Source organism: Rana temporaria, chromosome 1 (assembly GCF_905171775.1).
Source record: "Rana temporaria chromosome 1, aRanTem1.1, whole genome shotgun sequence".
NCBI lineage: Eukaryota > Metazoa > Chordata > Amphibia > Anura > Ranidae > Rana > Rana temporaria.
In genome coordinates, this window is record NC_053489.1 from 677,361,697 (window position 1) to 677,377,618 (window position 15,922).

Genomic DNA, 15,922 nt, shown 5'->3' on the forward strand with positions numbered 1-15,922 from the left:
GGTATAGAACCCCAGACATACTTCAAAAATGCTTCCCAAACGTTTCAGAAAGCTGTTGGCGATGCCAGACAGAACGGGGGACCTTGTTACACATCTTCTGGTCCTGCCCCAGAGTGAGGCCATTCTGGAGGGAGGTCCGGGGGATAATTCAACAATTCAGTGATGTGGAAATACAGGAAGATCCAGCTTTCTTTCTTCTGCATATGTCAGAGATCCCGGGAAAAAAATATAGGAATTCGATTCTGTGCCACTTGGTGAATGCAGCCAAGGCTTGCATTCCGCTGAAGTGGAAACAAATACAACCCCCGACAGTGAGTAAGTGGCTCAAGAAAGTATAGGAAATATTTATTTTTTAAACAGTTGTAGCGGCTGCCCCTGTTGGGCTGGCGCTGCTTTAAATTTAGAAGGGACTCTGAGTGTTAGTTGACTCAGATATGTATAATTTTGGCTATATTTGGCTTTTGTTTCAGCCATGGCTGTGCTGAGAGTGACCACCATTGTTTGTCTGGGGTGTTGTTACCACTCCAGGCCAAGGGTGGCAGCAGCTAAGTCAGGGTGATATTGGGTGTCTCCCCCCGGCAGCCAATCAGTAGGGGGTTGATCGTCTTGCTGTGCATGCTGGGGAGGGGTACTTAAGGAACAGACACCACAAAGCCAGGGTCGTCTATCCTGGGTCTGTTGTCCCACCACCTTGTGGCCCTCCTGGCCGGGGGTGCGTGCTCCTGCAATCCTGGCTCCGGGACCACGTTGGTCCGGGGTTGTGATCTGTTGAGTAGGCCCAGTTTCAACGTGATCCTGTGGAGGGAGAAAACCGCTTGATGAAGGACCTATCTTGGAGAGGACCAAGCTGGAGGCTGGTGTCTCGGGAGAGGCCTGGAGACTTCATCCAAGGATGCACCTTGTACTGAGAGGCTTGATGGTGATCGCCTATCAGGCCTCGTACACACGACAGAGTTTCTCGGCAGAATTCACCGAGAAACTCGGTCAAAACCCGGATTCTGCCGAGAATCTCTGTCGTGTGTACACTTTTGGCTCGATGGAGCCGTCGAGGAGCTCGTCGAGAAAATAGAGAACATGTTCTCTATTTTCTCGTTGTTCTATGGGAGAAGGCGGCCCGCCGAGCTCCTCGGCGGCTTCATCCCAGAACTCGACGAGGAACTCGACGTGCCAAGCACGTCGAGTTCCTCGGCCGTGTGTACGGGGCCTCAGACTTGAATTCTGCAGGAATTAACCTAAAGAGATCCGGATGCTGAATCCTGAGCTAGGGGATTCTGTACCGAAAGTCTCTGTGCCAGAGACTGTACTTTGTTCCGTGCGCCACTCCGGTTGCTAGGTTGTTCCAAACCGATGAGAATGAGAATGAGAATTTCCATCGGTTCACCGCTGAAGTGGCCTGATGGTCTGAAGTGCGTACACACCATTGTTCCAAAAACCGATCGGGTCAGAATGCGGTGACGTCAAACACACGACGTGCTGAATAAAACGAAGTTCAATGCTTCCAAGCATGCGTCGACTTGATTCTGAGCATGCGCGGGTTTTGAACCGATGCTTTCTGTACTAACCATCGGTTTGGACCGATCGGGCAGCGGGCCATCGGTTCGATTTTGAAGCATGTTTTAAAATTTTGGACCGAAGGACAACAGACCGATGGGCTATACACACGGTCGGTTTGGACCAATGAAACTGAACCTCGGTCCATTCTCATCGGTTTTGTCCGACCGTGTGTACGGGGCCTGAGGCCCCGTACACACGATCAGTCCAAACTGATGAAAACGGACTGAAGGTCCGTTTCATCGGTTAACCGATGAAGATGACTGATGGTCTGATGTGCCTACACACCATCAGTTCAAAAAAGCAACGCGGTGACGTAAAACACAACGGCGTGCAGAGAAAAATTAAGTTCAATGCTTCCAAGCATGCGTCGACTTGATTCTGAGCAAGCATGGGTTTGGAACCAATGCTTTTGCGTACTAACCATCGGTTTTGAACGATCGGTTAGGCGTCCATCGGTCAAATTTTAAAGCAAGTACCCAACTCAGACCTCTATCTTTATATACGCACAAAACATTATCTAAATACATCTCCAATGTGGTCCTGTAAAGTTCCCCAGCCTGCTTGGATCTCCTACTCGCCCCGTCCCCCCTCAAGGGAGAGGCGAGCACGACACTCCACACCAGGGAGAAAGCCTTGTGTGTAGTTACAGACAGAAGAACAGGAAGTGAATAAGGACATTTAAAAGCAAAATAGAAGGATGAGGTAAGTGAAGGAGGACTGCACTAAGGTAAAGGAAGCTATTTAGGGATTTTTTTTTACCTTTACAACCCCTTTAAGCTTGTTCCTGAAGGCCAGATAGTTTTCTTCCAAGCGGATGTCCGTGAGTATTAGCTAGTCCTCTACTAGTTTCACAGTACAAACACCGCTTCGTCATAAGACAAATGATCAAATAAAATAAAAAAAACACATAATAGAGATATAAATAAAGCTCAGCAGTAACATTGGAGAGATGCTTACCCAGTAGGTCAATTGCCAAATACACAACCCGGTAGCTCAAAAGGCTCCCCCCGCGGCGGGAGAGGGGGAGTTAAGTCTAGATAGAGATAGGAGTAAACGTATACAAGGTAATGGGTCAGGCAATGCCCATATATGGATTTCAAAGTGCACCAGGAATCAGGGAGAAGGAAGGGGCGAGACGGGAGGGGGAGGAAAGACCGGGGGGAATGGAGGGTGGGTGGATGTTATTGGGGAGAGAGGGAAAGAGGGGGGAGGAAAAGAAGAAGGAAAAAGGGGGCCAGCTGGAAAACTTTACCAAAAAGCACTCCATCATTGGTACCCCGCCCCCTTGAAGTTATCTAAATTAATTCAATCTGACAAATTCCCCTAAAGCCTCGTACACACGACCGCTTTTCCCGGCAGGAAAACTGCCAGGAGAGCTTTTGGCCGGGAATCCCGACAGGAAAACTGCCGAAAAAAACAGGGAACCTGCTCTCTATTTTCCTGTCGGGATTCCCGGCAGAATGTTTCCTGCTGAGAAAACCGGTCGTCTGTATGCTTACCTGAAGGGGAAAAAAATCGATCATGCTCGATAACAATTAGACGCATGTGCGGTAGCATAGAACTTAATTTAGCCGACTCGTCGTAGCTTTTGACATCACCGCGTTCTTGCCATTCAAAAGAACGGCAGGTCTTTTGTGTGGCCGTGTGTATACATGGCTTTTCAAGGCAAGCTTGACAGGAATCCCGTCGGGAAAACTGACGTTTTTCAAACAGACGGGATTTCTGGATGCGTGTACAGGGCTTATATGTTGTGGAGAAATTCTCCATGTTTTATGGCACTCTTACTGGATCTCCATCTACTTCCTAGACTCCAATATTATAGGCACTCAGACCTTACCTAAACCTAACCTTTCATTACTGCATTTAGGTATTAACCACTTGTCCACCGGAGGACGTCATATGACGTCCTCGACTTTGTGCGGTGATATCTGAATGATGGGTGCAGCTACAGGCATCATTCAGATATCACTGTCTTCAGTCGCCGATTCTGTGCACGATAAGAACGATCAAAGCGGACGTCCCCCCTCCCACCGCCATCCGGTGCTTCTCCGGGCTCTCCCGTGCCATCGGGGGCCCGGAGAGCGAACCGGTCGGCGCTGCCTGGAAAGCATAGAGATGACTGGTGACCAGATGGTCACGCCTGGTCCCCGGTACCCAGAAGTAAACAAAGCCGCAATTGCGGCTGTCGGCATGTGATCTGTGCTTTTTTTTTCACCGATTTCATGCTTGTAAGCCTGGAGGAGAGATGTGGGGTCTTATTGACCCCACATCTCTCCATAAAGAGGACCTGTCACACTGAATCCTATTACAAGGGATGTTTACATTCCTTGTAATAGGAATAAAAGTGATAAAAAAAATGTAAAAAAAAGTGTAAAAATAAAAAAATTAAGTAAAATAAAAATAAAATGTAAAAAAATGTTTTCAAAACGCCCCTGTCCTCGTTATCTCGCGCGCAGAAGCAAACATGCATGCAAGTCCCGCCCACATATGTAAACGCCGTTCAAACCCCAGATGTGAGGTATTGTCGCGTGTGTTAGAGCGTATGCAACAATTCTAGCACTAGACCTCCTCTGTATTTCAAAAATAGTAACCTGTAAAAAATGTTAAAGCGTCACCTATGGAAATTTTTAAGTACCGAAGTTTGGCGCCATTCCATGAGTGTGCTCAATTTTAAAGCGTGACATGTTAGGTATCTATTTACTCGGCGTAACATCATCTTTCACATTATACAAAAAAATTGAGCTAACTTTACTGTTTTGTTATTTTTTCTCCTACATCCCCAGGGTGAAGACATTGGTTCTACACCAACACTACTGGCTGTAAGCTTATTTTCAGTCTACTAATTCTATCTGATCTCACCCGCTGATTGAATGATTGTTTTTCTTCATAATTCTGCTCTTGTCATTCATTCTGCTGTAATTTGTACGGCTTCATCCTTCTGTACCCCTCTACTGTTTTATAAAGTCAATAAAAACTATTGGAAAGAAAATCAAGTCAACTCATCAAAATGTGACCTTACTGAGAACACGATCTCATCAACTTCAACTAATATTACAAATTACATTACTAATATTACAAATTATTGTAAAATACACCAAGCCAAATGAATGTATTAATATAACTGGATACATCTAGATACAATAATACATATAATTAAAGTGACACTGACACTGACAAGTGACACTGACACAAAAAAATGACCTTACGGGCAGCGTATCATATTGTTTAATGTAAAATATTTACCTTTCTGGGGGGTGGTGAGTGAAACTTTTACCATCTTGAAGAGTGATGGGTGGTGCTGGTATCTGACACTTTGTGATGTTTTTTTTTTCCCCTCTGGACTCTGTGGTTCCTCCTCACTAAGTGACTACTTTGTTCTGTAGTGATGTAACAGCCGGTGGGAAGAACCACTACACCCAGCAGGGGACAAGGTTTCCAACAAACCCAAAGTGTCAGATACCGGCGTTTTTTCTTTAGTTCTTCAAGAGAGCAAAAATTTGACTCATCGTCTACTGGAGAGGTAAGTATTTAATGTTTAATTTTAACCATATTCATTTTCAATACGCTAACAAAATACTAAAATTAACAATAAAGTTACAACTCTATAAAACTATAACTACTGGTAACCCAGTGTTCCTCCATAAATATTAGCGGATAACTATTTTTATATTCAGGCCAGGTCTGAACAGAATTATGTAACATTTGTGGAAAAATATACAGCCAAGAAGTCCAATACTTGATGCCATTACAGCAAAAACCTCCACAGCCACCATGTATTTCCCTCTGGTGCTCAGATAGGCCGGGATCATGGCAATCCAGACACTGCAGAACACCAGCATGCTGAAGGTGATGTACTTGGCCTCATTAAAACTGTCCGGTAATGTCCTGGCTAAAAAAGCTATAATGAAGCTCACAGCTGCCAGAAGCCCCATATATCCCAGGACAGAGTAGAAGCCGATAACTGAACCCTCATTACACTGAATGATGATCTTCCCCTGATAAGAGTGAGTGTCCTGATCCTGGAAGGGAGGAGAAATAGACAACCAAGAGACACAGATTATGACTTGAACCAGTGAGAAGACACAAATGATACAATTGGGCAGTTTGCCTCCCATCCATTTCCTCCAGGGACTCCCAGGTTTGGTGGCTTTAAAAGCAATACACACCATGATACTTTTGGCAAGTAGAGAAGAGACAGCAACTGAGAAGATGACTCCAAAAGAGGTGACACGCAGCATGCAGGTTATATCTACTGGACGTCCGAGGAACAAGAAGACACAGAGGAAGCTCAACATGATGGAGACCAGGAGAAGATAGCTCAGGTTCCGGTTATTAGCTTTAACAATGGGGGTGTCCCGGTAATGTATAAATATCCCCAATATTAAACCAGTCAGAAGACAACAGAGGATGGAGACAGCTGAAAATACTGCAACAATGGGATCATCAGTGTAGGAGAGAAATTCCATCCATTTTGGAACACACAGATCCTTCTTCTCATTTGGCCATTCATCATCAGGACATTTCATGCAGTTTTCACTGTCTGCAGGAAGAAGAATACAAACACAATGAGTATCTGGGTCAGAGCTTCTGAGGAAATAAATTGTCTTATGTTTTTTCACAGATAATAATGGCGTTTTCATCAGTGTATTGTGGGAGAGTAAAAGAAGATACATATTTAAAAGAATATAACATATATATATATATATATGGATAGGATATGCATTCACCAACAAGATGTTACCACATAGAAGGAAAAGGCAATAATAGTGTAGCCCGTAAGGTAAAAAAAAGCAATATTTTATTGTAGTCTACTTACAGGTGTAAAGAACAGACATCATCATGTATAAATTCCGCGGCTTTCAGCGTACTTGCATCGGTCAGCCTGACATGTTTCATCGCAGAAAAATATCATCAGAGGCCTTGAAAACGCACCTACCTCTGGAGTCTGATCACCCCCATCTTACAATATATAGATCACACAATTGAACTCCTATATGTGGAGACTGCCATATTGGCAAGTGGGGAAATAAAAGAAAAAAGGAATGCAGAGGAAATGTGTTATGGCCGTGGCTATATCCCATATGGTGCCTAATAGCCCTCTTCTACCAGACAGAGCCCAACTGCTGGATGCCCCTTCTCCTGTGATAATGCTGGGTGTGGAGGACTCCCAATATTACATAAGCCAGACACATCTGCCTTCCTCCTTTGATGTACTGGCTTAAAGCGGTTCTCCACCCTAAAGTGGAGTCCCGCTGATCGGAACCCGCCCCCCCTCCGGTGTCACATTTGACACCTTTCAGGGGGGAGGGGGTGCAGATACCTGTCTAAAGACAGGTATTTGCACCCACTTCCGGCCACACGCTACGGGCGAAAGACGGGTTTTTCTGACTTCCCGTCTGTCGCCCGTTGTGTGCTGGGAATACTCGGCTCCCAGCACACAGCGTGTGAGCCAATCGGCGGGCGCAGCGCGACTCGCGCATGCGCCGTAGGGAACCGGGCAGTGAAGCCGCAGCGCTTCACTTCCTGGTTCCCTCAGCGTGGATGGCGGGGGGAGCAGCAGAGAGACGAGCGATCGCTCGTGCTCTGCTGCGATCAGCGCTGGACTCCAGGACAGGTAAGTGTCCTAATATTAAAAGTCAGCAGCTGCAGTATTTGTAGCTGCTGGCTTTTAATATTTTTTCCCCGTGGCACATCCGCTTTAACAACTCAGCTCAGAGAGCTGCTAAAATACCTGCCAACTAAGGGGGACTTTGATGCTCTAGCTGAATGGTTGGAATTTTCTTTTCATAAGCACATTGTCCTCCCAACTGTCAGGGAGACTAGTCTGTGTGGAATCCTCTATCATTGACACCACACATGGACTACAAGCTGCTGAAAGCCAACGCTTCTCTGCACTTACCTATCTGGCACACATGCAGCTATATATTGAAGATCTAGAAGACTGCAACAGGAGGAACACTATCATGATCTGGGGTCTGCCAAAGGCTACTACTTTCTCAGACTTAGAATATCCAACACAGTGGAGCCTAAGTCAGCTCCTGGGAGATGTTTAACCAAGGATATAGAAGTGAACAGAATCCATAAGACATTGGGTCTCAAGACCTCAAACCCCAGTCACCCTCACAATATTTTATGCCACAGTGATCTATAAGGCTTGACAAAAGCAAAGGATTAACGCTGATGGAGCGACCTTGCAAACCCTTCAAGATCTGTCCAGGTATACTCTACGATGGCGGACGTTCCAGGAACTCCTTTTAGAGAAGCTTCATAGGATCTGTGCTACTTATCAGTGAGTGTATCCACTGCACTTGGTAGTCTGAAAGGGTACAGATACATCCCTGCTCCATTCCATGACAGATGTTCCTTCTACTCTGGAACACCCGGGATCCCACATTTCCAGTCTACAAACCCCTGTGTGTTGTCAGCCAACAACAGGATTCAGACACAAAATTAATTTCTGGGAGAATCAACAGGTACAGGTGCACTTGCAGGGTCTTTAAAGTGATAAAACATGGGAAAATGTGCACACATTACAGAGATTTACTTCATATATTTTTTTCCTGTCACTTTAACTACATCGGAAACTTCTGACCAGTCCAACAATAATTTGCTAACGAGTACAAACCGGAAATATTGGAGATCTCTCCTTCTGGACATCGGACGCACTCATAGCAGCATTTATGGATGGAAGATCCAAACTTTTTTCTGCTGTCAGGTAAACAGGGATCTGAGCACCGAGATACCGGAACCTGAAATCAGATATTATTATTATTATTATTATGGAAATGTCCATATACTCCACATACAATCTGATACAAATAGGAATGAGGTTCAGGTTTTCCTCTCCCATGGATTCAAGGTGAGTTTTTCAGTTCTGAGATCCATTCAGGGGTCGGTATTTTGAGTTTTTCTTTCATTTAGGGTGTTTATTGATTTTCTATCGTATGTTGAGAGGGCCTCTATTTTATGTTAAACTTTTTTTTTTTCATGTTCCTATAAAAATAGAGAGTTTTGGTTTCAAGGGGTGTTTTGGGATGTATTATAATTTTTTTCTTATTTTTACATTTTAATTTTATGTTGCTAGGGCTTTCAATTTTGAGGCGCTCAAAGCACAACATTCGCTGGTAACTAACCTGTCCTGTTCTTGGCCAGATCTGTTCTTAGGACAGTTCTGGATGAGTGACAACTACCAATGCCGCTTATTCAGGACTGGTTAATTTTAACAAATGAAAACCTCTCAACACACTCTTTTGTCTGCTACAAAGCCACCCACAGCACTAAATGTTCAGAGAGGATTCTAACTGCAGGGAATCCCAGAAGCTCTACCACATACTGGACAAGCTCTGGCCGGTGGTCCATCTTTGCTACTCAATAATCAAAGGGGTTGGATGATGGAAGGGTGTCCATATCCACCCTTGACCCCATGTAATCTCCCACCATTTGATGCAACCACTGCCAAAAGCTACTGGAAGTGAAAAGCCCTCATTACTGGGTAGAGAAAAATGTTTTGGATGTCTCTCAGCCGATGTTCCTCTTAAACAACAACAGGATCCAAACTATATTGTCCTTGAGATGGTATGCTACCAGCTCCTGGAAAGGAGGTTGACAGGTTCCTCCACAGTACGCCCTCCAGTTGTTATACATTTTGCAAGATGACCTCTGCAACTTTCCCCCGTTAATCCAAGGGGGGTTGCCATACAGTAATCATCCCTCTCCTTGATACCACAAATTCCAGGGTCCTTTCTCAGGCTAAGGAGTTCTTGGGGTTACTGAGGATGACATGTGTGTTAACGTTCCCTCCTGAAGAGTGGACAGCAGATTGGGCCATTGTCACACAAAACCTTTCTGTGCACAAGATAACCCCCCCCCCGCTACCTGTCAATTAAAAAAAAAACATGGCTGTGCAGGGCCCTGCCCGCCTTACCACATCACTGAGGCCTCGTACACACGGCCGAGGAACTCGACGTGCCAAACACATCGAGTTCCTCGGCCAGTTCAGCCCTGAAGCCGCCGAGGAGCTCGGCGGGCCGAGAGCTCCCATAGAACAACGAGGAAATAGAGAACATGTTTTCTATTTCCTCGTCGAGCTCCTCGTCGGCTTCCTCGGCCGAAAGTGTACACACGGCCGGGTTTCTCGGCAGAATTCAGCCACAAACTCGGTCGGAAGCTGAATTCTGCCGAGGAAACTGGTCGTGTGTACGGGGCCTCATAGATAGTCTTGTGAGTATTGTGGTAGTTCATTGATTCTTCCTGTCAGTATATATACTGACAGGTCTGCAGGTGACCTGCATAGCACCAGTGATGTGCTGATCACAGTGGGGAAACCACTCCCACTGGGTTGTTCCCGGGTTACAAGCTCCTGCAATATAAAATAATAAATGCAATTTTTTTTACCTGCAAAAAAATGTGCATTTATTATTTTTAGCAAAAGGTGAACATATCTTTTAAACACATTGGAGTATGAAGATATTAGCGTGGAGTGGAGAAGTGTAAAGACTAGGGTTGCACCGATACTGGTATCGGTGCTGATACCAAGCATTTGCACGAGTACTTGCACTGCAAATGTGCCGATACGTGATCTGATACCTCCAGAAACAAAGAGGCATCACTCCCGAAAGTCAGTGGGCAAAGAGAAGACAGAGGGAGTCAACAACATGCTGGCAGATAAGCTGGCCGGGGCAGGGGCACGGGGCGTGGGGCACAGCCGCTATTTTCCAAAGTCAAATTACAGGTGTTCCATCAGAATTGGCAGCCCATCAGATTTGGTAACGAAAGTGACATTTACATCGGAGACCTGATCAAAACCGATCTGTCAGAACACTGCAACGTCCATCTTGGTACACCCTGCACTCAGCCACAGTAAGCCTCCAGTCAGAAGGCGGTAGCGGACATCTTGTTATACCCAGCCCATGTAGTGAAATGTCACATTTTCTTACTTTGCCACTTTTCCAGATGTTGGGATCACTCATATTGGGAAACATTTCAGGCATAAAGTCTGGGCCTCGAATAGTGGCAATTGGTTCATAATACAAATCTATATCTTTCATAACAATCAAACTTTCTAAAATAAGATCAGACGGAATTTCATTCCTCTCATTAAAGTACATCTTGGCTCCGGTTGGGTCCGTGTAATGAACATTTCTCACATATTTGTGCAGCTTTTCATGGAAGACAGAAATACACACATTATTATATACAGTTATAGGAGTTCTATAATAAAAGTTTGCTGAAAAAATACAAAATGGTCAGATTCAATGGCATTTCTAGAAATGTGAATAGGAATGATTGGTTTAGGAGAATCACTCATTCTTTATTTTCTGATTCTCTTGCAATGCTTCTATCTCTCTGATATGAAAAGAATCCCCAGACCCAATAATCCAGAGAATCATCATTCATTCATTTTATTTTCAGATTTGTATATATATATATATATATATATATATATATACCCCGGTAAGAGCTTCTGGTTAGTTTTGGGTCTTGCACGTTACGTCAATATTCGTTGTCTAGGGGAAGACAGTCTGTAAAGAACTCCAATGTCCACACGAGACGTAAAACCTTAAGCTGTTAGGTTTTATTTTTCTCTTAAATTGCAGGAAAGTAGTAGAATGAAAGGGGGGGGGGGGTAAGTTTCAGGTGCACAGTACAGATCACTGAAGAAAAACGTTTAAGTCCCAATAATCATTTACCACTTCCTGGTATTGCTCACCCGGATAGACCCCTCTCACCTGGCCTAGCAGCCGGAATGATGCACGGACAATAATCAGCAACAGTCTCTGCCACAGACTGGTTATGAGCAAAACGAACAGTCCGGAATCCTCTGCCACAGGATTTTAACACCCGAACTTCCAGCCATATAGTTAAAGAGCCTTTAAGCCGACCCAATAGGATCACCAGACCTATCCCGATACATTAGCCTTCCGCTTGGTATCCTCCTGGGCAGGTCCTCCCCTGGTTTCCTCCATTAAGTAGCTTCCTCTAGTAGACGGACAGCTTGGGACAGCTTGGGATCTCTTTGCAGTTATAGGCCCCAGCCAGGATAGCCAGCCTACTTGATAGAAAGGCAGCCTCGGGCCAACGTGGCCCAGAGACTGGATAATACAACGACACGTACCTCGCGCCAGGAGGGCCACCAGGCGAAGGACCCCAAAAATTGGCGTCTGCCCCTTAAGTACCCTTTCCCAGCATGCCCAGCAGGGAAACCACTCCCACTGGGCTGGTCCCGGTAAAAGACACTCAATACACCATAGCCTGCCCATGTTCCAACATAGGCTTGTGGTGGTATCGCCACCTACAGGCAACAGTGGGAAAAGCCTTTCAGACACAGCCACAGAAGGAACAGAGGCTGATTTAACATAAATCATTAAAGTCTGAGCCAACTATCGGCCCAGACACCCAATAATAGCATAGCACCTGATCAATGGGAACAGGGCGCTACATATATAAAAAAAATTCAAAGTGGAGCCCGCCGGTGTCCTTAACAACCAGTGACTAGCTGGTTGTTAAGGAGCAGGCTGGCAAGCCAGCCCCCAAGGCCCTTAACAGCAGATGAGTCATTAGCTGGCAGCGGGATTCCCTGCTGACAGCTAATTGTCAACAAAATTGTCAATTGCCAGCAATAAAACAATTAATAACAAGCATCCCCCCAATCCATACCAGGCTCTGGTACAGATTATAAGGGGACCCCATACCAAAATTTAAAACAAAAGGCATGATGCCCCCTTCCCAAAATCCATACTAGACCTCTATCCAAGCATACAGCCCGGCAGGCCAGGAAACCCCCCACAACCACTGGCCAGGGTTGTGGGAAAGAGGCCCTTGTCCTCATCAAGATGTGGACAAGGTTCTTTGGGGGGGGAGCCCCCTACCCCAAAGCACCCCCCATGTTGAGGGCAGGTGGCCTGGTATGATTTAGGAGGGGGTCACTCACTCGTCCCCATTTTTCCTGGCCTTCTAGGCTGTATGCTCGAATAAGTTTCTGGTATGGATTTGGACGACCCCACTCCTTAACGCTGACACTACTAAACAAAGCTTACACATTGTGCTAAATGGTGCTAAATGCTGGAAAAAAAAATTCTAAAATATAAGCTGTTTTTACCCAGCGTTTTTCTTTGGCAGTTTTTAGCTTCTGGTATGCAGGAAGCCTTATGCCGCATACACACGAACGGTTTTTCCGTCGGAGTAAACTTCGACTGGTTTTTCCGACGGAATTCCGCTCAAGCTGTCTTTCATACACATGGACACACCAAACTCCGACCGTCAAAGACGCAGTGACGTACAACACTACGACGAGCCTAGAAAAATTAAGTTCAATGCTTCTGAGCATTCGTCTAACTGTTTCCATGCATGCATGTTTTTTTCTCCGTCAGAATTACATACAGACAAATGAAATTTCAGATATAATTTTTTTCTCTTTCTAAGTCCATCAGAATTTCCGATGGAAAAAGTCTGATGGGGCATACACACTGTCGGAATATCCGTTGAAAAAATTCCATCTGACTTTTTCCATCGGAAATTCCGACCGTGTGGGTGATTTTTGTTTTGTAATATATTTCCCTGAAGGACATGTTTGAAATTTAACTTTCTACTAAACAAGTTGAAACATACCAATTTTAGTTAGCAAAAACTGAGACCATGGGAAAACAATTGTGGTCAGGAAATATGGAGACAAGAAATCCCCCCCCCCCCCAATATTCTACTTTACCTGATCCTCTCTGCAGCTTCTTCAACTCTTTTTTCACATTTTACCCGAGTACCTGTCTCCAGCCCCTCAGAGTACCAGAGTACCTATCTGCAGCCCATGCCTCACAGAATATACGTTGGTGGGTTTGCTTTCCAAAATGGGGTAATTTTGTGGGTAATTATTACGCTGAAGGTACTACTTCAATGTTGGACCTCTCTATGTGGCCAGGCTGTGTAAAAGTCTCACACATGAGGAGTAGCAGAATATATTTTAGGGTGTAATTGTTGCGATGTACATGCTAAGTGTTAGAAATATCTTATAAAATGACAACTTTGTGTAAAAAAAAAAATGTTTTCATTTTCTTTTCACGTTTGGAAAGACTTGTGGAAAAAAAATGAAACTTTTAAAAGACTCATAATGCCTCATAGATTATACGTTGGGGTGTTTGCTTTCCAAAATGGGGTCATTTTATGGGTAATTCTATTGTCCTGGTGCTCCAGGGCCTTCAAAAGTGTAATAGGTCATTAGGAAATTAGAGTTGTAATTTATGCTCCTAGAATGCCTGACAGTGCTCCCTGCATGTTGGGCCTATGTATGTGGCCAGGCTGTGGAAAAGTCTCACAAAAGTAGTATCACCATATTTGAGATGAGTAGCAGATCGTATTTTGGGGTGTAATTGGAAGAATGCATATGCTCTGTGTGAGAAATTACATTATTATGACAATTTTGTGTAAAAAATAAAATAAAATAAAAATTCTTAAAGTTCCCAAGAATTGTGGGAAAAAATTACAACTTCAAAAAACTTACTATGCCTCTTACTAAATACCTTGGACTGTCTACTTTTCAAAAAGGGGTCATTTGGGGGTATTTGTACTTTCCTGGCGTTTTAGGACCTCAAGAAATTAGATAGGCCATCAGTACATCAGGTGTTATTGTTTTACCAAAGATATGCAGCAGTATAAATTGTGGCCCAAATTTTTTAACAAAAACTACTTATTTGCAAAACTTTATCATAGAAACTAAAAAAAGTGTTTATTTTTTCAAAATGTTCACTCTTTTTTCACTTATGTCGCAAACAATAAAAAATCCAATGGTGATTAAATACCACCAAATGAAAGCTCTATTTGTGTGAAAAAATATATAAAAATGTTGTTTGGGTACAGTGTTGCATGACTGAGTAATTCAAAGTCCAAGAGTGGTCTGGGCAGGAAGGGTGTATAAGTGCCCAGTATTGAAGTGGTTAAAATGGATGGCCCAGTCCAAGGAACATAATGCAAGGGTTACCTGTTGATTCCTGGCGCTCCAAGAAGTTGAGCACAGGGCTGGTTTTAACTAGAAGAATGTAGATGCTCTTTCGAGAACTCACTGTTTCATAGCTGAAAACCCACGGGTAGGGTTGAGCGAACCCGAACTGTAAAGTTCGGGTTCGGTACGGACTTTTGTTTTTTTTGTACCCAAACCCGAACAATTTGCTGTGAGTTCGGGTTCGGGTCCGGTGTTCGGCAATGTAATGGCGCGCTGCAGGGCAGCCAATCACCATTTGTTTTACTCCTGTGACCTAGAAGCCATCACAGCCATGCCTACTAATGGCATGGCTGTGATTGGCCAGTGCAGCATGTGACCCAGCATGTGACCCAGACTCTATATAAGCTAGAGGGACATAGCACAGCTTGTCACTCTGCTTTAGATAGGGTAGGGAAAGGCTGCTGCTGATCTGATCTGAGGGAGAGAATTAGATAGGAGTCAGACTGTCCTGCTACAGAAATCATATTATTCGGGGTCAAGTTCGGATCAAGTTCGGGTCCCGAACCCGGACTTTTTTCCGAAGTTCGGCCGAACCCGAACATCCAGGTGTCCGCTCAACTCTACCCACGGGTCCAAACAAAAAGGGCAGGGGGGTTGGTATGTGACAGACAGCCCTGTCAAATGTGTGTATCTGTCACACAGAATTTTTAGTTTCATGAGGTTGAGGTCTGGCCACACCTTGCTCCCCACCTGGGGTATAATTTGCCTTACCTGGGTAATGTTCCTGTGAGGAAACATGTCTGCAGGACTGGAGTAGACCTAGTGAGGTCTATGTATTAGCCAGGAGGCTTACATTTTTTTGTGGTCTTTTTTTTTGGGGGGGGGGGGGGGGTTGTGTTTTCTAGCCCTGCACGGAAATCCTTTCTGTTTCTGTACAAGCTGTACCTTACATCGGACTGGATTACCTATGTGCAAGCTCTCCAGTTTTTTTTTTAGTCGCATCCTACAGCAAAAGCCATGGTCCTCAGAGAGCTTCCAAAGCATCAGAGGGATCTCATTGTTAAAAGGTATCAGTCAGGAGAAGGGTACAAAAGAATTTCCAAGGCATTAGATATACCATGGAACACAGTGAAGACAGTCATCATCAAGTGGAGAAAATATGGCACAACAGTGACATTACCAAGAACTGGACATCTCTCCAAAATTGATAAAAAGACAAGAAGAAAACTGGTCAGGGAGTGTCATTAAGATCCTGCCAGAAACAGGCGCCTCAGACTCTGTGGTTCCCGATCGCGGCTGCATGTGTGTGCTCGTGTGCACACCCCTGTTGGAGCCAGGCGGGTTATTTAAGCCGGCCTCTCTCGCCGCTGTCTGCTCTATAGCGTTTGTGTATCTGAAACCTTATCTGTGACTTGACCTGTGAAAGACCCCGGCTTACCT

General features: G+C 44.7%; 1 protein-coding gene across 1 annotated transcript in view; it reads right to left on the minus strand.

Annotated features, from left to right (window-relative positions):
- Positions 1 to 5,201: 5,201 nt before the first annotated feature.
- Positions 5,202 to 15,922, minus strand: part of LOC120945079 (vomeronasal type-2 receptor 26-like) — a 29,342-nt gene continuing 18,621 nt past the window's right edge. The window contains exons 2-4 of the mRNA XM_040358944.1: positions 10,491 to 10,712; positions 8,180 to 8,303; positions 5,202 to 6,094 (exon numbers count right to left, since the gene is read on the minus strand). Of these exons, the coding sequence (XP_040214878.1) occupies positions 5,202 to 6,094; positions 8,180 to 8,303; positions 10,491 to 10,712 (1,239 nt within the window). The remainder of the gene's footprint in view (positions 6,095 to 8,179; positions 8,304 to 10,490; positions 10,713 to 15,922) is intronic.